This window comes from Didymella exigua (assembly GCF_010094145.1).
Source record: "Didymella exigua CBS 183.55 unplaced genomic scaffold M421scaffold_12, whole genome shotgun sequence".
Taxonomy (NCBI): domain Eukaryota; kingdom Fungi; phylum Ascomycota; class Dothideomycetes; order Pleosporales; family Didymellaceae; genus Didymella; species Didymella exigua.
The window spans coordinates 30414-54042 of NW_022984786.1; the positions used below are offsets into that span (position 1 = coordinate 30414).

At 52.2% G+C, this 23629-nt stretch overlaps 7 protein-coding genes across 7 annotated transcripts; 2 read left to right on the forward strand and 5 right to left on the reverse strand.

Annotated features, from left to right (window-relative positions):
• Positions 1-1716: 1716 nt before the first annotated feature.
• M421DRAFT_91944 (uncharacterized protein) lies at positions 1717-2489 on the reverse strand (the record flags this gene model as incomplete). Its single annotated transcript, XM_033597987.1, has 4 exons — positions 1717-1755; positions 1791-1945; positions 2176-2309; positions 2452-2489. 4 exons carry the CDS (start codon positions 2487-2489, stop codon positions 1717-1719), a joined length of 366 nt encoding a protein of 121 aa, XP_033449048.1.
• An 874-nt stretch (positions 2490-3363) lies between these two features.
• M421DRAFT_420029 (uncharacterized protein) lies at positions 3364-4147 on the reverse strand. Its single transcript, XM_033592332.1, has 2 exons — positions 3869-4147; positions 3364-3821 (listed from the first exon to the last, which is right to left on the reverse strand). The coding sequence occupies exon 2, from the start codon at positions 3817-3819 to the stop codon at positions 3499-3501; it is 321 nt and encodes a 106-aa protein (XP_033449049.1). The 5' UTR covers positions 3820-3821; positions 3869-4147; the 3' UTR covers positions 3364-3498.
• A 1326-nt stretch (positions 4148-5473) lies between these two features.
• On the forward strand, positions 5474-6276 carry M421DRAFT_420031 (uncharacterized protein). Its single transcript, XM_033592333.1, has one exon. It carries the CDS (start codon positions 5545-5547, stop codon positions 6172-6174), a length of 630 nt encoding a protein of 209 aa, XP_033449050.1. The 5' UTR covers positions 5474-5544; the 3' UTR covers positions 6175-6276.
• Positions 6277-10119: 3843 nt separating this feature from the next.
• Positions 10120-12696, reverse strand: M421DRAFT_390626 (autophagy-related protein 22-2; the record flags this gene model as incomplete). The annotated part of the gene is made up of 3 exons (XM_033589989.1): positions 10120-10699; positions 10754-12304; positions 12436-12696. The coding sequence occupies 3 exons, from the start codon at positions 12694-12696 to the stop codon at positions 10526-10528; spliced, it is 1986 nt and encodes a 661-aa protein (XP_033449051.1). The 3' UTR covers positions 10120-10525.
• A 578-nt stretch (positions 12697-13274) lies between these two features.
• M421DRAFT_420033 (MED14-domain-containing protein) lies at positions 13275-17380 on the forward strand. The gene is made up of 2 exons (XM_033592334.1): positions 13275-14397; positions 14448-17380. The coding sequence occupies exons 1-2, from the start codon at positions 13729-13731 to the stop codon at positions 17142-17144; spliced, it is 3366 nt and encodes a 1121-aa protein (XP_033449052.1). The 5' UTR covers positions 13275-13728; the 3' UTR covers positions 17145-17380.
• Positions 17381-18739: 1359 nt separating this feature from the next.
• Positions 18740-22552, reverse strand: M421DRAFT_91949 (TPR-like protein; the record flags this gene model as incomplete). Its single annotated transcript, XM_033597988.1, has 1 exon — positions 18740-22552. The coding sequence occupies one exon, from the start codon at positions 22550-22552 to the stop codon at positions 18740-18742; it is 3813 nt and encodes a 1270-aa protein (XP_033449053.1).
• Positions 22553-22928: 376 nt separating this feature from the next.
• M421DRAFT_4646 (uncharacterized protein) lies at positions 22929-23556 on the reverse strand (the record flags this gene model as incomplete). The annotated part of the gene is made up of 2 exons (XM_033594694.1): positions 22929-23259; positions 23309-23556. 2 exons carry the CDS (start codon positions 23554-23556, stop codon positions 22929-22931), a joined length of 579 nt encoding a protein of 192 aa, XP_033449054.1.
• Between the last annotated feature and the right edge of the window lie 73 nt (positions 23557-23629).

Sequence of the window (23629 nt, forward strand, 5' to 3'; positions counted from 1 at the left end):
AGAGTACTACAGACTAGTTTAGTATACTGTGTAGTATAATATATTATAGTTGTGTGCTGTAATGTTGCAAAGTAGGTGCAGTATTGGTGTGGTCTTGGCAAAAGTGGCCAGCTCGCTTGGGTGGCCAGCTCGCTTGTGGAGTACGTTAAGGCCTGTAAATAGTTATTTTTTTGTGTTGTGTTGTGATATAGCGCTGCGCAGGCGTTCTGTTATTGAAAGTGCGGCGCTCGGTTGGGTGCGGCGCTCGCTTGTGAAACACGTTATAGGTCTTGTATAAAAGGATACAGAAAAACTACTCTACAATGCTACAGTTCCTTGCTCCTTATATATAAGAGTTTGGTGGCAGTTTGGTGCGAGCTTATGCCATGCGACAAGGGCCATGGCCATGAGTCGCTGGAACCGTATCCTAGTGGTATCGGGGCACTGTTCGCAGGGAGAAACATCCCACGTTAAGCAGCTGCAGCAAGTGCGACAAGTGTAGAGGCATGCACAGAGTAATGATCTTGTGCTTTTTACAGTACTGGTGAAATTTAACTAAGTTATAGCTCTTATAGCTGTCTAGAATAAGCAGCTAATAGCTGCTAACAGTGCGCGCCTTTGTATACTTATTAAAGTGCTTTAGCTACTTAACCCTAAGCTTATTATTAGTCTAGCTATTATTAGAGATATTAAGAGCCTAGTTGTTAGGTATACTAGGCTCTTTATACTAGGTAGAGAGATAGTGCTTGCTAGAGAAGATCATAAAAGGTAGGATAGACTAGCCCTTTACATTAATGCCCTAGATAATACTAGTCTACTCCTAGCCGCCCTGCTGTACTGTCTTTAGTCTCCCTTAACGCTTAAATCCTGTAACAACAGCTCCTGTGGATATAACGCCTATTATAAAGCTAGATTTGTTAAAGTTGTAGGTGTCTTTATCCTAGATACTATACTTAGCTTTAGTATGCTCTACTAGGCGAAAATAGTCTCCTATTACCTTAGGATCCTTATAAAGGGCTCTCTTGTGGATAAACTTTTAATTAAACTTAACTCTAAGCTCTAGCCAACGTTTAACAAAGTTAGCAGCCTAGTTCTTGCTAACAGGGGTCTAGTGGCGCTTAGCAAGTAGAGAATTGGCCATATCCTCTACATCAGCAAGCTGGGGCGAGTAGCCTCGCTCATCTAGCTTTAGTACGTGCTGGACAATCACCTCCTCCTCAGTACTAGCTAGCTTAATCATGTTAGGCTTACAATCGCGTCGTGAAGTAGTTCTAGCAAGTTAGTCACTAAGGGTGCTTTAAGACACGTTGTAGATTGCAGCAGCGCGTTGCTGGGAGAGTGTTGCGTCTTTTTAGATAGCCTGTAAGGCAAGCTATATATTAGCCCTATTTAGAGGCTTTTTTGTGTTGTTGCGTTGAGACATTAAAGGTAGAGTGAAGTTTAGCGTGGTCTTGGCAAAAGTGACTGGCTCGCTTGGGTGACCGGCTCGCTTGTGGAGTACGTTACTTGTAGTTTGTCCAGTGGAAAGGAAACGTGGGCTGTCGAAACAGCTGCTGCTGTGCAAGCCTCATGTGTGCAGGGGGAGGCGAACACTAGTGATCTACCTCAATATCTTCCAAAAGATATACACAGCCCTCAATGGCGCTTGACTTAATTGACTGCATGCTTCGTCCAAATGCGTAGGCTGAGCGACCAAAGCCAAGTTTGATCAGGCTTACCTACTGCTCAGAAGGTCCTTTAAGCGAAGGGCCGTGCAAATGAACGTACGTGGCACATCTAGTCTAGTCATACAACATAACAACCTGACTTACCGACAGCTTTTGGCACAATAATGCGATTTGCTGAAGCAACACAGGGTCGCCCTCAGAAAGCCATGTCCGGAACCATGTCTGACATTTAGGGCGAAGCGGGCATGCGGTCCGGAGCGAAACTTCCGGAACGACTACTTGTTGATGAACGCCACTTGCTGCCAGCAGTACAACATGAAAGACGCAACGAGTGAGCCGAACGTATGTCCTCGCCGATAATACTTAGGCATTCTAACAAGATGAGACCGTCCCAATTTTACACTTTCTCTGCCTACTTCAAGCCCTATAGATAGCACCCTGTCGGAAGGTTAGACAAGGATGAACATCAATCCCACTTCAGCCGTACCAAGGTGACAAAAGAATTCTTGTCTTTTCACTGTGTACTTACTAGGGTCAGATGTTGCAAACACTTGGCATTGTTCAAATACCCGCGGATTTGAATGTAGCCCTATCAAGGCATCGCTGAATTCGTAACTATTAGCGTAAACGAAGAGGAATGAGGTAGTGAAGAGGTACAGGATGCTGAGAATGATGGTAGTAAAGGCCCGACGGTTTCTAAGAAAGAGATCTAGTGTGCTGGGACACTGAGTACCTTTTGCAAAATAGGCTCCTCTAACATTCCATGCCGGCGTCTCGGAGGAAGCGGTCGATGAGCTACGCATACCAAGGCTTGCTGGTTTCTTCAGGCTTCATGTATGTCATAATATCATCAGCTGATTTGACGACCCGCCCAGGACGATTCTCGGCTACTTCGTGTTTTTAAAGTCTATTTCGGTACTATCTTACACATTTAAATGTGCATGTCAATGATCAATTTGCAGGCTTTTAAGCCTTCGGCCGTCCCTTCTTAAGTGACCTTGATAACAGATGGCTTCAGGAGCAGAAAATGCAATTCTTTTTCACCACGAAGGTCAGCATAAGTCCTGTAAGTCAGAGCCTTGAGAACTGCGTTTTTGGCGCGTGGGTCTTGGATCTTCTTGGCCAAGATGTATAGTCTGACAAGGAGCAGGCTCTTCTTCTCGCCAATAATTAACTTGCACTACGTCGTCGGGTGAGACTGCGAGGGTACCGTTGTACACGTGTCGCAGGTACCGCTCAACAATATCAGACTTTCGTCGGGCAGCTTGAGTGTGCGATCGTGAGCTTCTTTCCAGGGACCACAAAGCGCTTTCTTGAAGAAGGTAGAGCACGTGGTGGGGATGGCAGCGTGAACGGAATTTGTCTACAAAGCATTCTCGACGCCTAACTCCACGTAGACGAGATCGTTGAGCGTATCAGGTCAGCTGGGTACCGGTCGAAACACGGCATCTTGTTACGAGAAGTGACCTACTTCATTCGCTTACTTACATGGACCAGAGTGTTCCTATGAGCGCTCATCATTGTGAGCTCTAAGAGGCTAGGCAGAGATGGAGGCAAAGAAAGGAAAAAGTTTATTAGGTGCAGCGGGGTGTGAGGCAGCGGTTGCACTATGGTATCGCGGTTTCTCAGGCTCGCTTGGGAGTAGCATATCCAAATGGCAACGGAAGGAATACGGTCATGAAGCTGGTCAGAAGGCGCGAAGGAACAGACTAAGGACCGGCCTAGGTTCTAATACCTAAATCTTATGTCACATTCCACAAGTTCGGAAAATAGGAATTTGAAAAGCAAAGTTTTACATATTAGGTACAAATTTCTCGCCTCCATCTTACAGCTTCGCTCTACAGACACAGAATTACTGAGCGACAATAACGCAGTCGCCAATTGCGCTCTGGCTGATACCCGCAGGACAGTCGATGCAGCCGCCAATGTACTCACTCGCGGACACAGAGGGAGCCTCCGAGTGCGCACATCCGAAAATTCTGATGCAAAGATTGGTGAAAAGTGCTCGACCGCTGGCGTCTGATGCGCCACCGTTCACGATGCCGGTGGCACAAGTGAGAAGATAGTTCGTAGTGCCTCGGGCCTGGAGCGCGGAAGAGCCTTCAAGAGGCATGGCAATGGTAGGCATAGCGAGACCAACGGCCGCAGCGACGATGAGGATGATGGATTGCATTTCTTGAGTACATTAGTAACTGTTTAGTGAAAGACGACTGTAAACCTACTGAATAAGACAGGCTTGAGGGAAGACTGGTTGAGCGAGTGACTGGTTGATCGGAGGTTGGAAGAGGAGATAGTTAAGTGATTGTGGGTGGAAAATGAGTTCTCTGGGGACAGAATGGCAAGTTTATATAGGTATCTTACCTTATTTTGTTGTCGCAAACTGTACTCTCTTCATAACCTGTAACAGGGTGCAGTTACACTCAACTGGTCTAGGCTCGGGCCATTTAATCAAGCGTATCAAGGCCATCCTCGCTAATATACATCCTTTAATTAGGTCGTTCAATCTAGAGCATTGCAGCTTCCATGGCTGCTTAGATGTTCTAGCTGGAGACAATCAGTCTGCAACGCGTATTCCCTACCATCTCCAGGATCCCTACCTAAGTTTTGTGTAATGCAACTTGGAGCAGAGATGCTAAGCCGTCGCATATATTGAAAGAGCTGAACTTCATGAATATTCTACATGTATGAACAGTACGCTTATTCCGTGTTCTCCCAAGAGTACCTCGGTTGTGCAAGGTCCAGTAGGAGCCCCTCTGCTTGGCATCAGTGCTTAACACTACTTCTCGTATTTGCGCACTGACTCTGCCGTAGCGATCTCAACCTGTGTCAGAGGATGATTTGGATGATTACTCTCTTCTCGTGTTTGCGCATTAACTCTGTCGTACGAGTTAGCAATCTCGATCTGTGTCAGACCTGAGAAGACGATTTGGACGACCACTCTCTTCTCGTATTCGCGCATTGACTCTGGCGTCAAATCACCGATCAAAAGCACGTGGCAAGGTGCTCACACTTCCTCTTTATTGTTCAGCTCACATGTGTCGCGCAAGCAGCAAGTAGACTCAGAACACGTACTACAGTAGAAGTTGTTGAGTAGTCCTACAGTCGTCCTCCTCAACGAGTTGGCGTTCCTTTGCATTGTATGGGCAAGACCAGGTATGGAAACCAACCAATTTTTTTGTATTAGTCCAAGGACCTAGTGCCTCTCTTGTCTCAACCTCAGAGTAGACGGCGCTAAGAGACTTACTACAGGTCGAAGCAACGCCAAGTATAGCTTGACTGCGATAAGAATGAGGTCCTGAAGGCTTTGTAACCAACTCGCCCGGTAACGATCTACAGGGAAGGCAGGGACTGCATTCTTTGTGCGGACCAATATCCGTGTGTGCACCTGTATGACTTTACGCGGTCCTATTGCTTCCGTGGTCTAATATTCTTGCGCGGTCTAAGATCGTTGCGCAGTGTATTGGGTAGGTATGCTTGGGCGGTCTAACATCCTTGTCCGGTCGTGTATCTTGCGCAGTCGGACCTCTTTCGCGGTCCTGTTTCTTCCGCAGTCCTATTTCTATCACGGTCGTTTCTATTTCGTGGTCTTGTTTTTTGCGCGGTTTAACATCCTTGCGCGGTCGTATCTCTTGTGCGGTCTAATATTCTTGCGCGGACCTATATCCTTACTTACAGGGATTTACGAGCACAGGTGGTCTTTAGAGTTCGCTAGAGAAATTAGCCTCGCCTACTAGAGTGAGGACGATGCATAAGTTACAGATTATATTAAAGAATATAAAGTCTTCAACATTAGCAGGCTTAATATTCAGTCATTCAACAGAACAACAGACTCTTCTACCTTCCTTCACAACCAAGGTCTCTACTCATCAGGCCTGTCTAACGACGCAACATTATTACAATGCGTTACTCAACATTTGCTGCATCTTTCGCCTTTGGCGCTCAGCTCGTCGCTGCCACTTCTGTCTCCCTGTCAACAGTTCCGAGCCTAAACGGTGTCAGCGCAGACGCTGTTGTGGAACTCCTGTCGTGGGACAACACAGATGATTTTTCGGCTGTGAACGCTACCCAGTGGGCCACTTTCTTGAACCAGCCCCACGACGTCCTCGCAGCATGGGACGACAAGACTACACATCGCATGTTCTCTCTTCTCCACAATGTGCTAGACTTTGGATCTGGACTAGATAAACGAGACGCAACACCTGCTCAAGCAAAAATTCAGATTGCGACTAAAAAGAACCTATATGACAATGAGGTCAACACGGATGAAAAGCAGGATGGTGCAGTAACAGCATGCTTCAAGTCAGGCATCTGCATACTGTGTCTCAGCTCAGCTGGAACCTTAGCGATTGGTAGAGTAGCTGCGTGCGCAACAGCTGCTCTTGCAGCAGAAGTGTTCACTGCTCCAGAGACAGCTGGGCTTTCTACCGGACCTGTTATCACAGCTTTCATCGAATGCGCTTCCATTCCAATCGCTGCATTCCTAACAGCAGCAATTGGATGTGTGGAGGCGGCAAAGCGCATTAATTAGGGCAAGAGTAAGGGCGAGGGCGAGGGGAAATGAGGGCGAGGGGAAAGGCTTGTACTTTGTAGCTATGTAGTTAATTAACATATTTCTATTTAACTTCACAAATTGAACCTTTGCTAGTAAGACCTTTCCAACAAACCCTGTGATGTACACGTTCTGTGCGTGTGCTGCCTATACTACGTTACAGAGTGTAGAAGAATAAAGCAGTAGAGCTAACGTACCTCACGGGTGAGTGGATCACCGAGCGAGTGGATCACCTTCCTACACCAATGCCTTCCCAACAACACCACTTAGACGCGTCAAAGGAAGCTCAGATACAGCTTACGCTTCAGGCTCTTAAAAAGGATGCGAATCTCTCCTAGCAAGACGCTGCAACTATCTACAGGGTTCCACAATCTACACTAAGCAGACAACGCTCAGGACAACCTTCACGCGCTAATTCTATGGCTAACTTGTGGAAGCTGGATAACAACAAGGAGAAGGTGATTATTAAACATGTTCTTAAGCTAGTTGCGCAAGGAATTCCCCCTTAGCTCTTAGATGTGGCTGACATGACCAATTCTTTGCGCGCTGAGCGCAATCTAGGCTATGTTGGCGCAAAGTAGCCTAATACATTCGTTAAGCAGCACCTAGAGCTCACAGTAAGATTTAATTGTAAGTACAACTACAAGAGAGCCCTCTGTGAGGATCTAGAGGTTATACAGGGCTGGTTCAGCATAGTAGCCAATATTAAAGCTAAGTATAGTATCTAGGATAAAGGCACGTACAATTTTAACAAGACAGACTTTATAATGTAAAGTTATAAGACTCTGTTCTTCAACTCTTTCTCTAGCGTTTTTCCTTCTTAGGTATGGCGCTTTGCTTACCTAAGCACTGTGATTGTAATCTCCTAAAAGAGAGGATTAGAACGGTGTGCTTACTAAGCCTGTTTCTCCTCTCCTTCTTGAAATATGTTGTTCTCTATTTTTAGTAACTAGAGAATGTTCTAGATACTCTGCTTACAAATAGAGTAGCCTACTTTGTAGATGCTGACGTATATGACTACGCATGCACCTAACGTACCTCACAAGCAAGCTGATCACCCAAGCGAGCTGACCACTTTCGCCAAGACCACACTAACACTGCACCTACTTTACAACATTACAGCACATAACAATAATATATCACACTATAACGTTATAGTATATTAAACTAATCTACAGTACTCTGTGCATCTATACTGCATGTTTGTGCGTTGTGCCCTATCTTGCTACATGTGCTATAGCGCCTAAAAGACTAAGTGCTCCTATTAACACACAACCTCTTCCTTGCCTTCTTCCTATTACTACAGGCCTTAAACTCCTTTAGAGTAGTTAGCTGCACTCCCTTAGCAAATATTAGTGTCCCTTCTTACTATAATTACTTTCTTTTATACAATTTATAACATACAGCAGCTTTGTTAGCTGCCTATAGGTTAGCAACTTAGTTGCACACTAAAACTAGTAAATGCGCTATTAGCTCTGCGCCTTTAGTAAGCTAATTAAGAGCTTTAATTATTAAAGTTAGCAAGCTATTAGTGTGTCTTTTAATCCTCTCTTAAATCAGCTTTAATTAAGACCTAAATTTTAGGGTGTTGCTTAGTGTTTTAGACTCCCACGTACTGTTGTCTATAGTAGGTGGCGTTGGCGTGCGCAGCTGTACTTTAAGCTTTAATAGCACAGCCTCTAGGTTAAGTAGGACTAGGCTAGCACCTCTAAATCCTCCCTAGATATTGCTCTCTATAATTGAGGCGTCAAAAGCTGCTTTAAAGCACAGCAAGAACTCAAGTTTAGTAATGCGAGTAATCTTGCTGCGCATCAGCTGCTTAGCTTAGCAGCTATAGGCCTTCTTTAATAGGGCAAAACAGACTACGTTAAGTAGCTGCAGCAGGTGCAATAAGTGTGGAGGTATACACAAGGTAATAATCTTATGTTCCTTGCAGTACTAGTAGAATTTAACTAAGTTATAGCTCTTATAGCTGTCTACATCGGGAAAAGTTTTTCGAAATCTGGCCCAGACTGGCTGTTGCTGACAGTTGTGGCATAGTTGTGCAACAGCTGTTCAACAGCCCTAACGGCCCTAATTTGCGCCTAACAGCCCTAATTTCGCGCTAATATTGCTAACAGCTAAAACACTAAGTGCCTATATTTAATAAACTTAAAATAATATTATAATATTATTACATAGCTACCCTTAGTTCTGCTAGCACTAGTATTAAGTATTTAAAAATTACAAAATTTCACGTATAGACAGAGCAAAATTGTAGCTTTAAAATAAGTAAAAAATTATTATTATAGGCCTACTATAACGCAAGTTAAAGAGTGTTAAAGGTTTGTTTGTTAAAGGTTTATGTTTTGAAGTTACAACAGCACACTATAGCAGCTGCAGCTGCGCCAGTACACAATGTATCAGCTGCAGCTGCAACAGCATACGACGTAGCAGCTGCAACAGCACACAACAAAGCACCTGCTGACAAGTACACTGCAGAACAGGCAGGCCTGGGCGTAGAATTCTTAGTTTACCTACTATTCTTGAATAATATTCTTGTATTTTCTAATGTTTAGGCTGCTAGAGCCCTAGCAAAGAATCTTAACTTAGTGTCTTAGCAAGGAATATTAAGCTTAAAACCTTCTATGCTTAATAACTATTCTATTAATAGGCCTATAATATTATTTAATAGCTTATTTTAAAGAGGAGACTTAGTAGTATATTAATATAATAAAAGTATAGTTTATTAAGTAGAGCTACTATTATAGCAGGATTAGGAGTTGTTGTAGCTATTACAGCTGTTAGGACTGTTAGAGCTGTTAGCTTAAAATTAGCTAGACATTAAATGCACATTAAATAACTATTGTAGGCCTACAAGTCCTACTGTTGCCCACAGTACAATGCCACAATTTCCTAATTTCAACAATGGAAAAACTTTTCCTGATGCAGAAGGCTCCTTAATATAAATGCGCGTTAGCGTAGGTCACAGTTAAAAGATTTCAGAAGTAAGAGAATTACTTTTACTAAGACTCTACTACAATAGACCTTATTATAGCTTATAAGTCAATGGTTTGTCTTACTTGATGGTGGGTTATGTTAGGCGTGAAGGGCAAGATTAACTCTATCTTCTTTCTATAAGGCTATCAGGTTGTGTTGTTAAGACATTACGTGATAAGGAGATAGCTGGTCGTGCCAAGGAAAAGTGGCCGGCTTAGTGGGTTGGCTGGTTTAGTGGTGGAATACGCTAGCTGTATCCCTCCTGTTGGACACTCCGCTGGCAGGTATCTGCACATTGGTGTTAGTGGTGTTGAGCTGTTAGCATCGCAACACAGTTGGAGAGTTGCGTAACCTACAGCGTGGGCCAACTTGTCTTTAGCAGGAGCAGATATAACGATGTTGTTGACTTTACAGAACACATCGTTGATTGCACTGTGTTTCACGTTTGGTGATGCGGAGGCTGCAACCAGCAGCAAGAGGGAAAGTGCGGCCAAGGAATGTATTTGCGAGACAGTATGCGGCGCAGGACCAAAGTGCATTGCTATTGTTGCCACGGGCCGATGGCTCTGTAGGTGGGCAAGCAGCCAAGCTGGAGTACTCTCTGCTGAAGCCCAGCGATGGTCCTGACATGTTGCCCAGGTCTTGACGAGGAATTTGATTAACGGTTGAACTGAAGCCGCTGTTCCCTTTCCTGAGCTATGTCCAGCTTGTTTTCGTCGAACTGAGCTGAACACATCATCGTATATGGTCTTGATAAGCAATTTGGGCTGCACGGAAGAGGTAGGGATCACGTCTGGCCTGGCAAAGAACAGCGGGGCTGCACTCTCTTGAGCTGAGGCATCACGGAATCACCGTGCAGACCCACTGGGTTCCTGAAACGCGGGAAGGCTAGTCCAGATGCGCAAGACTAGAAAAAGTCCCGATGAGGCTCCGGACCGCTTCGCTTATAGCATGATCGGCATGACCCATGCCATCCTTTGGGTTTACGGGGTAAGGGGTCCAGCGTGGAGACTATACCCGGCCATTTCGGCCGACTCGATATCTTTGGCGGCTAGCGAATGCCCTCCGTAAACGAAGTACGTTGTTCCAGCCTTCAGGGCGCCCTTACATTAAGCCTCAGCGGTCCAGCCTTGCAAATCCTGCAGGAACTTGCATGGCCAAATGAGAGCCTCGGCTTATGAACATGGTTGCTGAACAGAAAAACGCACGAGGGGAAAATATGTGTAGATTGTGGGTATCAAACATCGCTGTTACAAGTCGTATAGGCTCTCTGAGAGGGCCGTTCTAATGCAGGTGGATGTAAACACGCTGATATACAGGGAATTTATGAGGTCATGCGGGAGGGCTGTGCTTAATTGAGCTCATCCTCAGACTCGTCGCTCTGGCTGATCCGTGAGTGGTGACCGGCATCTAGCTCTTCCAGGGTTTTCGCGAGTGCGATACCTTCGGTGCGACCGCGGTCGAGGTCGACGAACATCATGATGGGAAAGGGCAGGCCAACGAGGACGGCGAGAAACCAAAAGGCCTAGTCAGATCAGTCAGCTGCGCACTTTGTACCTATACATGGATCCCGGCTTACCGGTCGAATTTCCCCATAGGCATCAGTTATGGCGCCAACGATGGCTGGACCAAACACACTGCTGCCCTTGTCGGTGATCGCGTAAAGTGCATAAAAAGCTGCCTCGAAGCCCGGGGGAATCAGCTCGGCAAAAAGAGCGCGACAGTAGGAGCTCAGTCCGCCGAGGACAAATCCGTAGACTGCGCCCAGCACATACATCTCCCACTGCTGCTGCAGGCCAAAGAAGCCCAATCTCTGAACTAGTGGCAGGTAGCCCAGCAGGCCGTATATTGGGATCACCTCAAATAGCGCGATACAGGCCAGGATCGTCTGTACAGGCGTGAGGTCGAGGTAACGGGACACTCTCGACCAGGCGAAGGCCCCAAGCACACCACAGATTGTCGCAATGACATTGATCAAAGCCAGCATAGCATAGGACATGCCAAGCGTAGTCTTTGCGAAGAGCACAGCGGTCCCAGAGACGGTGGCGATGCTGTCACTAAGTAAGAACCATGCTGCAAGAAAAAGCAGAACATCTTTAAGTTGTCGTGCATGCATCGCCGTCCGCCCCAGTGACTTCCAAGAGTATGTAAAGTAGGCAATTGCCGTGTGGACATTCGATGTGTTGTCACCAATGTGTAGCGGTGGTCCTGGACGTGGCCGCAGCCATAGAGCGCTAGGGATGGAGAACACGAACCACCAAGCACCAATCATGAAAAGCACAAGTCGCAAGCCAAAATTCGAGGACTGAAACGTGATGACAACGAGAACCGAGAGAGTCTGCACTAAAAGCGCGGCAATATAACCAATAGCAATGCCGTAAGAAGAGATCTTGGTCGACAATGCAAGCTCTTGAGACGGTGCTGAGCGAGCTTTCACACGTGGAATAGTGAGATCGGGTGCGGAACGCTGTGGCGGGAGGAGAGCCGTGGTTGCATCTGTAACTTCGTCGAAGATTGTTTCATGTTGTGCGAGTCGATTCAAATAGCGTGCATCATGTGCTAGGCGTGCTTCGTCAGAGAGGTTGTCGACGTTATCCTCGTAGTCTGTCGAGTCGTCGCTGTTCGACGCAGCATAGCTTACAGTGGGGTGGAACCTGACCAACAAAGGCAGAAAGCTGTTCAGGAGTACAAAGCTTGCGCCAAAGCAGGTATTGGCGATGATGGCCAACACTGCCCCCAGGATATATACACTCGGCACGACAAGCAAGAACAGCATTGTCGCAGTACTGCCAATGAATGCAAACCACAGAAGAAATGTCTTCCTGAAGCGCCCGTGGTCTGCAGCGCCAGACATGGAGATTATGAGCAGCGCCTGGATCAACACGGAGATGCTAAAGGTATACATGGCGAAGCTAGCTGTGTTGATCTCAAAGCCGAGGATGTTGACCACACACTGTCCCTTCTCGGACTGATGAGGCTTAAACATTGTCGTGAAGCTGGCAGTTGAAGTGACGGTAGACAGCGAAGCCTTGCATGGCGTAGTATGGTCGCTGAGAAGGACGCCATTCTCGCGGGCGAGCTGCTCGAGGGTGACAGGTATGAAGGAGCCAATACCGCATACTACAAAGACCTGGACAAGTTAGCCAAGCAGCTGGTGGTGGCGGCGAATTCAGGGTCTGGGTAAGCATCTGAGATCAGGCTCCTCGCCAGAAGCCCGCAGCGATAGATTGATTGTTAAGCCAGGAAATTAGAGTTGCATACCTCTGCAGCCCAACCGTACATGTAGAAGCCTGACAGTTCCTTATTGCTGGTCAGGCGCGTGTCTTCGCCCTCAAACTGTGGACGTGTGGCATTGCTGTCCATGTCGAAGCTGCCGTCAGAAAAGCTCTGCTCGTCATCAGCCTCGTTGGACTGCGACGAGGTGGGTAGCGAGAGTTTCGACTGCGTTGATGCGTTGCGTTGGAGCTGTGGTCGTGGTCGTCGATACTCGGCAGGTAGCGGTTCAGGCGCGCGCGGCGTCATAGTTAGCGTAGATACGATTGGGTGGAGGAGCGTGTCACCGCCTCTGAAACATGACGGACACAGCCAGGCAGGCGATTTAGCAGGTGGAACGCAGGTGCTACAGTCAGTGCAAGCGCACAACTCTTGATAATAGAAACAGTGAGAGCAGAGGGGCACTGTAATGAGGGTGCGCACCGGGTTGGGGTGGCCGGTCGATCCATGGAAACGCGTGCAGATGATAGAGTGAGCCACACTCCGTCGTCTCGGATAAGGCGCCCTTTGGGCTAGCAACCACAAGATGGTCCTGATCACGCCGCGCTCGCCGCTCGATGCGGGTCATCAAGGCTCCAGAGCATCTTGCGGTGTGACAGCATACAGCGACTTTACATTGTTAGCCCGATGCAGTGCTTCGAGTCAACACTGATGGCTTTGTACTGCAACAACTGACGAACTTGCCGACACCCAGCAGGTTGTCACGGCTCGTTGATCGATGGTAGATGTCTTGGATCATGAATGCAAGGCTGGCTGGGTGGGTCCTGCCAAGAATCGAAACGTCAGGCTCGCGCCTTCCCTCACCAGTCTTCGTGCCTTCTGCGATCGCCAGCAACACCACCTACAGGTCGTCGCCACGACTCCGCCCTTCTCCGCCAGCACCGATTGCGCCTTGCCGTGCGAGCGCGACCGCTTCACTGCGCCGTCAGCCTTCATCTGCCCGTGCGCCGCGACACCGACGAATCGATATTCCCCCAACTCCTGCTTTGACCTCTGCTGGCAATCAAAGCACTTTCACGATACCCCGGCGCCTTCAGCCACCTCGAGCGCTTCGCTTTACCTGCGCTTCTCCACCTGCCAACACTTGCGCCTTGCTTGCACGCCTGCAAAACTTCACCTAATCGTGACCAGCCGCGCGTCCACAAAGGCCGCCCGTCCCCCACCATCGAACGGTTTCCCGCTGCACACACAGTAGAAACGCCCGCATCGCTCAACCACCGCGACTGCGCGCCGGACACACGTGGCGCACGCGCCGGCGAGCTGCATGACGGCGCCCAGACTATGCCCGGCATCCTCATGATGAACCACAGCGCAAACGACCCTGTAAGAGATGGAGAGAACAAGAAGCACTTCTCTGACGACAAGCTCGTCAACGGCATCGATGGGCGCAAGGACATGGCCGTCAGGAACGGGAGCGCGGGGAAGGCCAGCACCAGCGGCGCCTCTACTGATATGTCTGCGCCCGTCCATGATCAATATGCAGAGCTGCCGCCCGAAATCGCGCACATTGGTTCAGAGGCATATCACCCTTTATCGAAGCTGCTGGCTCGTGTGGCCCAAGAGTGCTACAATGCGCTCGAGGAGGCCCTCCACAAGATGTCCGGCATGTCCATCGGCCAGCAGCCGAATGGCGCCGCGATCAACGGAGCGCAAGACAGTCCAGAGGTCAACAAACGGAAGAAGCTGCTTCTGCTCAAGTTTGCGCAGGAGAACCGAGCCAAGTTCATAAAGCTTCTGGTGTTGACAGAGTGGGGCCAGAAGTCGGCAATAGACGTAGGGAAAGTCATCGATGTGTATTCTTGGGCGCGAGAGCAAGTCACGCATATGGACTTCGTGGACAAACAAATGGAAGAGATTAAGGTTCTTTCAGGCACCGCAAGAGAGAACAACCCAGATATCCGGACTGCATTGGAAATTCTGTCGACTGGGAAGGCCTCCTGGATCCCAACTGTGCGCATGCTCGTCATTTACATAGAATATACAGCACTGACAGGGAATAGCTCGACTATATACCACCTGATCCTATCTCATCGGAGAAGGCGCTAAAGCTCCTACGTCAGATGAACACGTCCCTTTCGATACGGCTGAACGTACACGAAACACTTCCACGGCACCTTCAAAACTGGCAAATTCAGTCGGGTCGCGCAACCTTTGTAATTGCCGATGAGATGGAGTTTGATGTTGTTTCTTTCGTCGAAGATGCTTCAGATCAGTGGTTCTTCCTGGACTTGCGGTTGTTATTCGGTTCTGCGCCCATAATTGAGACCGGCAGCAGGTTTTGGGTGATTCTCCAGGGGCAAGCCGACTACGTGCTCCACGAGAAGGGTCTCAGCGGCCTCTTCGACTTCCTTCACAGCTTCATCCTGACGCACAAGCTGTCGGTGCTGAGATCACAGGCTATAGGGCTTGCGCGCTCAGGATGGGCAGGGTCGCTACGAGTGGAACCAGTGCATCGCGAACTTGTGATCCAGTACTGGACCGACAGACCAGGGAAGAAGAGCTGGATCGAGTTTGGCATGACAAGCAACAAGTCGAAGAACGGCAAGACATCATGGCGAGATCCGGCATTGCCATCCCTGACCGTGCGCTGGTTTCGCCAAGGGAAAGAAGTGCTTGATGTCGAGCTCGGTATCGACTGGAATGACCTCTCGATGGAGCGGATTCTGAAACGCGTCCTTGCCCTACACACTACCCAGATCTTGCAGTCGACCATAGAGCACTTCGATCCTCGGCTCAGCATACGGCCAAGCTTGTCTGGGTTGGAGCCTACAGACTGCAGTCTTACTGCGATCCTTGGAACACCATCGAATTTGGTCACGCTGTCGCTCGAGTCTGTGACTGGCAGTCACATAGTGCAGCCGGCCAGCGCGCTTTCTGCAAGAGCAGAATCCGCCATGAACCAAGGCAGAGAGCCACATCAGATTGCAAGTATTCTGACGTCCATGCTCTCGCAGAACCTTCGAGACGAGATCCAACGGGCCGCGCAGCAACTTGGATGGCAACAGATTGTCAGGCAGGTCATACGGCCGGATGCTGTGCGGATCGCCGTAGGCAAGAACATCATAGAATACGCCATGTACAGTCCTCGCGGCTGGACGTCGACCTGGGTACTGGCTGCTGTCATAGATACAGCAGGCGAATCATGGTGGATATTCGAGATGGGATCTAACGGCACGTCGATCGACAATGCCGAGCAGATCGCAATGGAAAGACGCGATGACACCAGTCGCATCGTCAACCGCAATACACTGACGCGCATAGAGCGTGTAGCTGTTCAGCTCGTTTCCTTCCGTGCCACAGCTCGCCAACTCGCCAAAGAGGATAAGGTTTTCACACTGCGACACGAGTTTAGTCCAAGCACCAAGCCGGCTGGATCCAACAGGATCATTCAAGGCTGGGCTCTGTACCTACAGACGGCCGACCTCCTCACGTCCAAATCTGGCGAACAAGCATGGCTCGAGGACAGCATCGCGGTCGCCTGCGAGGGGCTGAAGGGCGATGGACGCAGCGTGTGGCATATTGCGTCTGGCCACATGGTCAAGTCTGCTGCTGCGGACATGCAAAAGCTCATGGCTGCTTCGCCACAGAGCAGCTTCAAGTTCACGGCTGATGGCAGCTTCAAGATCCTTGTGGCCACCCCCTTCGGCGCCGATATCCTCGGCGAGCTTCGAGCACGGCTGCGTGACATCAATCGTCTGCGATCGTTCGCAACGACTCTGCAGAAGCGCCAGATGCGCCTCACGTCCTCTTCGTTGCAGAAAGTCCAGTTCCAGTACGGCCCTTCCCCACACAATGCAGCAGTCTCCTTCGCATCTGAGAACGAGGTCGCTATCGAGATACTTCCTTCTAACCCACATTTCCGCGTCCACCGGTTCCTTTCCTCGATCGCGAACGACTGCAACCCATCTCTCCCACTCCTGTCCGTCGGCGACACAAACGGCCTCGATCACTTCTGCATCACACTCGTACTCACCCGCTCCCTGCTTACAGTGCTCCGCGACATCGAGTCAGCAACACCAGGGAACATTCGCAATCCTGCCATACACACACATTCAGTGTTCAAGTACCGTCTCACATACGAAAACCCAGTGTGCACGTTCGATATCCGTCTGCAGCCTAAGGAGGACAAGATGTACTGGTTCATCGAGGATAACCTCAAGCACGCGCCTGACATCCGCCCGACGCCAGAACGGAACCCACGTCACAGGCGGTTGGAAACCTTGCAGGAGAAGCTGAAGGGGTTATTTAGAGACAAGGCGACAGGCTGGTTTGGCACTCGCAATGGCATCGTCGCAGAGTTGGATGCGGTGCCCGATGCGCTCCAGAAGCTGAACGACGTGGTTCTGAGCTGCAAAATGGAAGGCGGCTACGAGGCGCCCCCGCCTCTCGAGATTCAACAGCAGCAGCAGACGAATGGCAGCGCTCCCCAGCTCCAGCGCAAGCCGTCTCAGCAGCAGATGCAGCAGGCCCAGCAACAAGCCAAGCAGCAGGCCCAGCAGCAACGGTCGCAACATTTCTCTCCGCAGATGCAGCGCAAACAGCAGCCAGGCGCGCAATCGAACGGCCGCCCGCAACAGAACGGGCAGAGGCCGACGCCGCAGCACATGCAGCACATGCAGCAGCTGCAGCAGCGCGCGGCGCAGGCGCAGGCAGCGGCGCGGCAGCAGGGCAAGAGCGACGTGATTGAGATTGATTGATTGATCGAGCGAGATGGTGCATAGATGGTTCAGCATAGCATTGGGAGTACTGTGTGAGGGCGTAGGTAGTGTTTCCGTGACTCTCCTGTCCGAGCGACGAAATTTTCCCGCCGTCGAAGCGGCTTTGTAGGAATATGTGTTTCGCGGTTTCATCAGCGATGAATGTCGTCTTGCCAACAAGGGTGCGAGGTGGAGCGTTAATGCGATCATGTAGAAGTTAATCAAGTATATCCACCACTCGTTTCGCGCAGGACTCTCGTCCAGCTGCTATATCAACAGGTCCACGTCGGGTTTAAGCTCGCTCGCGCCCGCGCCAGGCGGCACAACCCGCCTCTCCCACCCCATCCCATCCCATCCCAGCTCTCAACACCTTCCCAGCGCCACGGACACATTTCGCCTTTCACTCCTTTCTTCGCAGCGCGCTCCATCATCCACATCCTCCTTCCCCACACGTAGCCACCAGTCATCTGTACCTCCAACGCGGCGCCATCTAAATAATAGTGTTGGGATGTGCGCCGATGACCGTGCTGGGTCCTCGGAGTAAGTGCGGCGAGCTGCTGTAGGTTGCTTGGTATGCTGAGCTGCGTGTCGGTATGCTGGGCTGCGTGCCGGCGGCCCAAACTAAACGATTGTCACCGAACAAAGCCCGGTAAATGCACCTACAGACTCGATCTGCTCGCTCTCAACAACGGCGCAGGACTTTTAGGCGGTCCTGCTGAATGTACTATATCACGCTGCGAAGAATACCTGCATACGCCAGGGGCTTGATTCAGGGTTTGTTGGGGCCTCGATTGTGAGGGGGTCGGATTTGGAAGGGTGTTTGAGCAGTGATGGGTGTGGTTGGTGTCGGTGGACTGCTGGGCGGACGGGCGGTGTCGCTGAGTCTCGGTCTCGGTCCCATACCGGTATCGGTTCGGTGTAGACGGACGTGCACTGGAATACGAAAGACGGCAGCGTGTCGGGCGGATTTGCTGATGCGGACCGAAGATGCTGCCGTGGGGAATAGACACGGCCTGTGTGCTGTCTGGTACGGATGAGATATCGACATGTCTATCTCCGTGTTTATGGAGCATCGATATGTCCATCTGCTAAACTCGCACTGCGCGAAACCCGAACGCGCATCCCCACGACCCTCTCACTGCCGAACCTGCCTTGACGATTGAGATTTCGCGGTACATGCGTAGCTACACCGCGTAGACGAAGCGCATACATTCATCCATCCCTCCATCCATCCATCCGCAGTAACCACACCGCAAGACAGTACGGTCACACAAAACATCACCTGCACAACGCGATGCGAATCCCACCCAAAGTCAAATGCCTCGGTGAGTGAGTGAGCGGGCAGAGCAGGAGGCAGACACGAGGCGCATCCGGCTGTCCGGCTTGAGTGAGTCCTGGCGTCTTAGCGGGATACTGGGATTTCTGCATCGTGGTCGTCATCGGGGGTAGTTTTCACGGGCGGTTGGACGAAATGTGCGCGGACATGGGCGGTGTCGGACCGCCTCGCGGATGACGGGTACGATGGGTGTAAGCTACGTTGGTAATAGGGACGCGAGTCTACCGTCCACCGTCTACGCGCAAGCTACATAGACCAACTACTCGAGCACGAGCGCGTCGCGCGTGACATCCCGCGCGGCCGCCAAGTTGCCGCTCACGGCGTATATGCTCTGCAGCGCGTATGCGGCCTCGGTCGTGAAATCCTCACACCCCCACTGCTCAGCCGCATCTACATCTACTTCATCCTCACTCCGGCGCGCCTGCGCCTCGCTCCGCACCGCGCCACTGAGCTGGATGCACCTCTCGTACGCCGGGACAGCGAGGGCGCCAAGGCCCAGCGCGTGCCACACGCGACCGACATTGAACTCGGCCTCTTGCTTGAAACACGCCTTGCCGGAGCGTACGCGCAGATCGAAGTATCTGTAGACAAAAGCCAGGCCTTGCTGGATCTGGAACTGTCTGTTCTCGCTGAGGCGCTTCATGGCGTGCTGGATGTAGCACGAGCCGATGGCGAGGTTGAGCACGGGGTCGGCGGGGGAGAGCGCGAAGGCGCGGAAGTAGTAGTTGAGGGCTGCGGCGTAGCTGCCGCCGCTGGCGAGGACATGGGCGTAAAGCGCGAAGAGGGCGGGGTCGTGGTCGTGCACGGCGTCGAGGGACGACGAGTTGACGCCGTTCTGGCCCCAGCCGACGCGCTCGTTGGAGCGGAAATTGTACCACGTGCGTTGGTCTGGGGTGAGGAGCGCAAAGTCGGCCGTTTTGATGTACCGCATGAGCACTTTGTGTGCAGGGCCTGTGGCATAGCCCTCCGGGAACGAGACGAGGCGGTTGACAGCGCTGTAGAGCCGGAAGAGCGTCGTGCCGAAGGGGAATTCGCGCAGGAACCAGCGGATCGCTGCGGAGGCCTGGGTACTGTCGTCGAGGGCGAGGGCGGCTGCCAGGCGCGTTGTTTCGAGGCGGCGGTGGAAGGGTAGGCTGCGCGCGAAGACGTTGGATTGGAGTGCGATGTCGAGCGTGGAGAAGGCAGCATCGTCCCCGTTCTTTGCGAGAAGCAAGGCGTACCGTGCAAACGCGTCGCACCACGAGGAGAACGGGATGGACCAGAAGTCTGTCGGTGCTGTGTCGGGGCGCTCGCGCAGCTCGGTGGATGGCGCGCCGTCTTCGATGGCGTTGGCGGCCACGGCGAGCACCATGAGTGCGGAATCTTTCCAGATCTCGCCGCCGCCGACGCGGCGGAAGTAGCCTTTGAACTCTTCCTTTCTGTCGGCGTAGAAGAGGTCGAAGGAGGAGAACTCCTCGATCAGCTCGCGTGTGATGGAGAAGACGGTCTGTATCGACTCTTCGTCGCCGGCCTCGGCTGAGTCGTAGACGTCGTCCAGCTTCCGGAAGCTCGCCACAATCTCTCGGTGTTGGGCGCGTGCTGCCGCGACGTCGTCGGCGTTGTCTTCGGCGAGCTTCTGCAGCTTCTTGCGGAACAGGCGGTGGTCGATAGCGTCCATGGGCACATCCGTGCCTTCGAGGGTGCTGGGCTCAGGCACGCGAGGTTTGCTCGCTGATGGACCTTGCTGCTGCGCGTCGAAAGGCAGAAACGTCTGCGTCTTTGGAGGCTTAGGCGCAATCCGTCTTGTGCGGAACAGACCCTTCGCAGGACGTTCTTTGAGCGGTCCAAGAGACGGCCTCGCTTTGTCGGCGTCTTCGTCCTCTTCAGCGTCGTCGTCCAGCGCTGCGATCGCCTTCTTCATCAGCTTCCGCTGCTTCTTCAGCGCGTTCTTCTTCTTGCCGTGATTGCCGCGCGACTTCCTGCGCCAGTCTTCGTAGTGACTTCTGATCTCTCGCAGCCTCGAGTAGCCGATTCTGCGCAGCTTGACAAGACCGCGGTTCCGGTAGCATGCATCGGCGCGTTCCATGGCCTCGTCGGGCATGCCTTGCACTTCGAAGAATTTGGCCAGCACGGCAAGGTCGTCAACAGTGTCGGCTGTCCATCCAATCAGGATTGGTATGATCTGTCGGGCTTTCTCAGGTTGCTGGAGATTAGTATAGACGGTGTAGAGCCCGAGGTAGCTCATCAGGCTCATCTCGCTCGAATTGCTCAGAAGCAGCGGCTCGTAGAAGCGTAAAGCCTCTGCGTCATGGCCGGTGGAATGCAGAGCATCGGCGATGACTCGGAAAAGGTCGAGGTAGTCCCACATGAGAGCGTCTGGACTCTTGTCGTCCGGCTCGAGCATGTCGAGATGGTGCATGGCTTCCGCATAGTCGTCAGGGCTCTTGCGCAATCGAAACAATCCCATCTTGACCCTGATCTCCAGTGGCAGCGTTTCTCCGTACTTTGCCGACTTTGACTTGCGCTTGAAGTCGAAGACGTCGACACGCCTCGGTGTGTCTTCGATATCAAACTCACAATCATCTTTCTGCTCGTCCCAATACGTCTCGTTCCGCCTGCCCTGCTTCCATCTTGACAGATCCTTCAGACGCTTTAGCGCGTACTCATACCTGCCGCTCCTGTCCAGAAGATCAAGGTAGATGTTGATCAATTCCCAATCAAGGTCGCTGTCCTTTGGATCTCTCGCCGGGCCCGTGTAAATGTCAATAGCCTGATCGAACTCCTCTATAATCTTGGGCAGGTGGCGCTTCGTCTGCTTCGGCGTAGAAGTGCCCATCATGGCCATAATCTTCAGGACCTCGGTGTCGGGATCCTGCTTCTGGTCTCGCAGCGTCTTCAGCATCTTGGTGCCGAGATTCACGCACTTTGACACATGGCCCAGGCGGGCTTCAATCTCGAGCTTCAGACTGCGCGCCTCGTAGTTGGTGACGTCGAGCGCGATGATGGACTTGAGACATTGCAAGACGACGGCGGTCTTGACCTGTTCCGTGTAGGTGGGGTGGTCCGTCGTGTCGAGCCGCTTGATGCGCTCGATGATCAGATGCCACAGCTCGGGATCGCGCTTCGTGGGCGCACCGATGATCAGGGACTCGATCGACTTGAGCTCCTCGCCCATGGCGGCATACGACTCGGCGACGATGTTGTGCGCATCGAAGATCTCGGGGTTCAGCTGCACGGCCTTCTGTCCGTACTCCAGCGCGGCAGGATAGTCTCGAGCGATAAATCTCTCGTTGGCAGCGCGCTGGAGACTCTTGAACTCGGGCCCTGGGTCAGCAATCGGACGAGGCCCTCGCTTCCCACTGGGGCGCCCCGGGTTCTTCTTGCCACGCAATTGCTTCCTCGTGGGGCCGTGAAAGCCGCCCTTGGCCCGCCCGGGCGGCCTGCCTCTCCGTCCGCCCCTCATCCCCCGCGCGCTCCCTCGGCCACGCTTCGGTTTGGCGCGCTCTTCAACATACGCCTCGTCGATCTCCATCTCATTCGGATCGCCCTCGTCTTGCTCAGCGTCTTCTTCGGAGTAATTCGCGTCCGCTTCCGAGTCGTCCTTGTCTTCAATCTCGCGCAGCTCCTCGGCCTCGGCAAGCCGGCGCTCAAAGTCGCTCTCGTCAGAGCTGTCATCGGAGTCCTGGAACAGCGAGTCGCGGTACCCATCCGGCAAGCTGGGGTACAGATCCTCGTCTCGAGTGCCGGGGGCGGGGATGTAGCCTTCGTGGACGACGGGCTGATTGGTGATGAAGGCTCTGTTGAAGGGGTCCTGGAATGTCGAGCTGGTGTATGGCTCGTGCAGGTCCTCGACGGCGCTGAGCGGGATAAGTGGGGCCGCCTGCTGGAAAAGCTGTTCAGGGTGCGCGTATTGCTGGGCGTGAGGGAGCTGGGGGTGAGGGAGCTGGACGGGGAACTGTGGTCTATGTTGGTGCAACTCTGGTCCTGACGAGTTGGGTATATTGTCTGGGAAGGTTCCCTCAAAAGGCAGATATCGCGGCGTGTCTGGCGGCTCTTCGTCATCCCATAGCTGGTTGAGGTAGCCACCCACCATGGTGGTCGAGCTGGTCGCGTGCCGTCAGTGAAATGGTTGTGTTAGCAGTCGATCATTGTGTCTGCATGCACGTGTGGAGATGATGTTGTGGTGTTGAAGGACCAGGATGCCGCTAGCGCAGACCCTGACAAAGTGAAGTCACAGCAGCAATAACGTCAAGTTGCAACTCGAGCACGCAACGAATTGTGGCCAAGTCAGATCAGTCCACTGCGATTAGACGCAGGGTTCATGAAAGTGTATTGCAAGATAAGCTAGCAAAGTCTGCCTTGAGTGCCTCGAGTGCCTCGAGTGCCTTGGCTGCCTTGGCTGCCCTCACAGCAGTTGCACATGGCACGGTAGCGTCGTCAGTCCCAGGTCAAGCAGGCCCCAAGACAGCTCAAGCCTGTGTCCTCGCCGTCTCATACTCGCTGCGGTCGACGCTGGTCATCTCGTACTCTCCAGCGCCGCGCGCCTCCCCAGGGCGGGCGTCGGCGGGCGGCGCCGTCTTCGCGCCGAAGTGGATGGGCCGCAGCTCGCGCCACTGGCAGGCCCACACGCCGAGCGAAGTCATGAGGGTGGCGCTTGCCATCTGCAGGGCCCACCAGAAGAGGTGCGAGGGGACGGCGTGCGTGTACAGCGAGGTGACGACGAGGTGGATTGCGTGGACAGTGAGGGCGAAGTCGAGGACGAGCTTGGAGCGGGCGACGAGGACGAGGAGGAAGAGGGCGCTGCGGGCGTCAGTGCACTGGTGGGGAGTAGCTAAGTACTGCGACATACCTCGTCAGGCTGTTCAGCATCCAGACCAGCCCCAGCGTCCACCCGACCGTCGTGTCGCCGCGCAGCGTCTCCCAGCTGAACAGCAGGTCCGGGCCGATGTCGGTGCCGGCGACCAGCGCGGTGAAGATGATGAGCACGGCGGCGCAGGCGTAGTAGGCCAGCTGCAGGAGCACAATCTGCGTCGCGATGCGCCTCGGCGACAGGTCCGCGAGGGCGCCGGGCCGGGGCGGGCGGCGGCGGCGGGGCATTGTTATGGCATGTGGTGTCGGGGTGTGTTATGGCATGTGGTGTCGGAGTGTGTTATGTCACGTGGTGGTTATG

Coding starts and splice junctions, on each gene's coding strand:
- M421DRAFT_420029 (XM_033592332.1), bottom strand. CDS start 3,819: ATGCAATCCATCATCCTCATCGTCGCTGCGGCCGTTGGTCTCGCTATG.
- M421DRAFT_420033 (XM_033592334.1), top strand. CDS start 13,729: ATGCCCGGCATCCTCATGATGAACCACAGCGCAAACGACCCTGTAAGA. Junction 14,398..14,447: donor AGGCCTCCTGGATCCCAACT/GTGCGCATGCTC, acceptor GACAGGGAATAG/CTCGACTATATACCACCTGA.
- M421DRAFT_420031 (XM_033592333.1), top strand. CDS start 5,545: ATGCGTTACTCAACATTTGCTGCATCTTTCGCCTTTGGCGCTCAGCTC.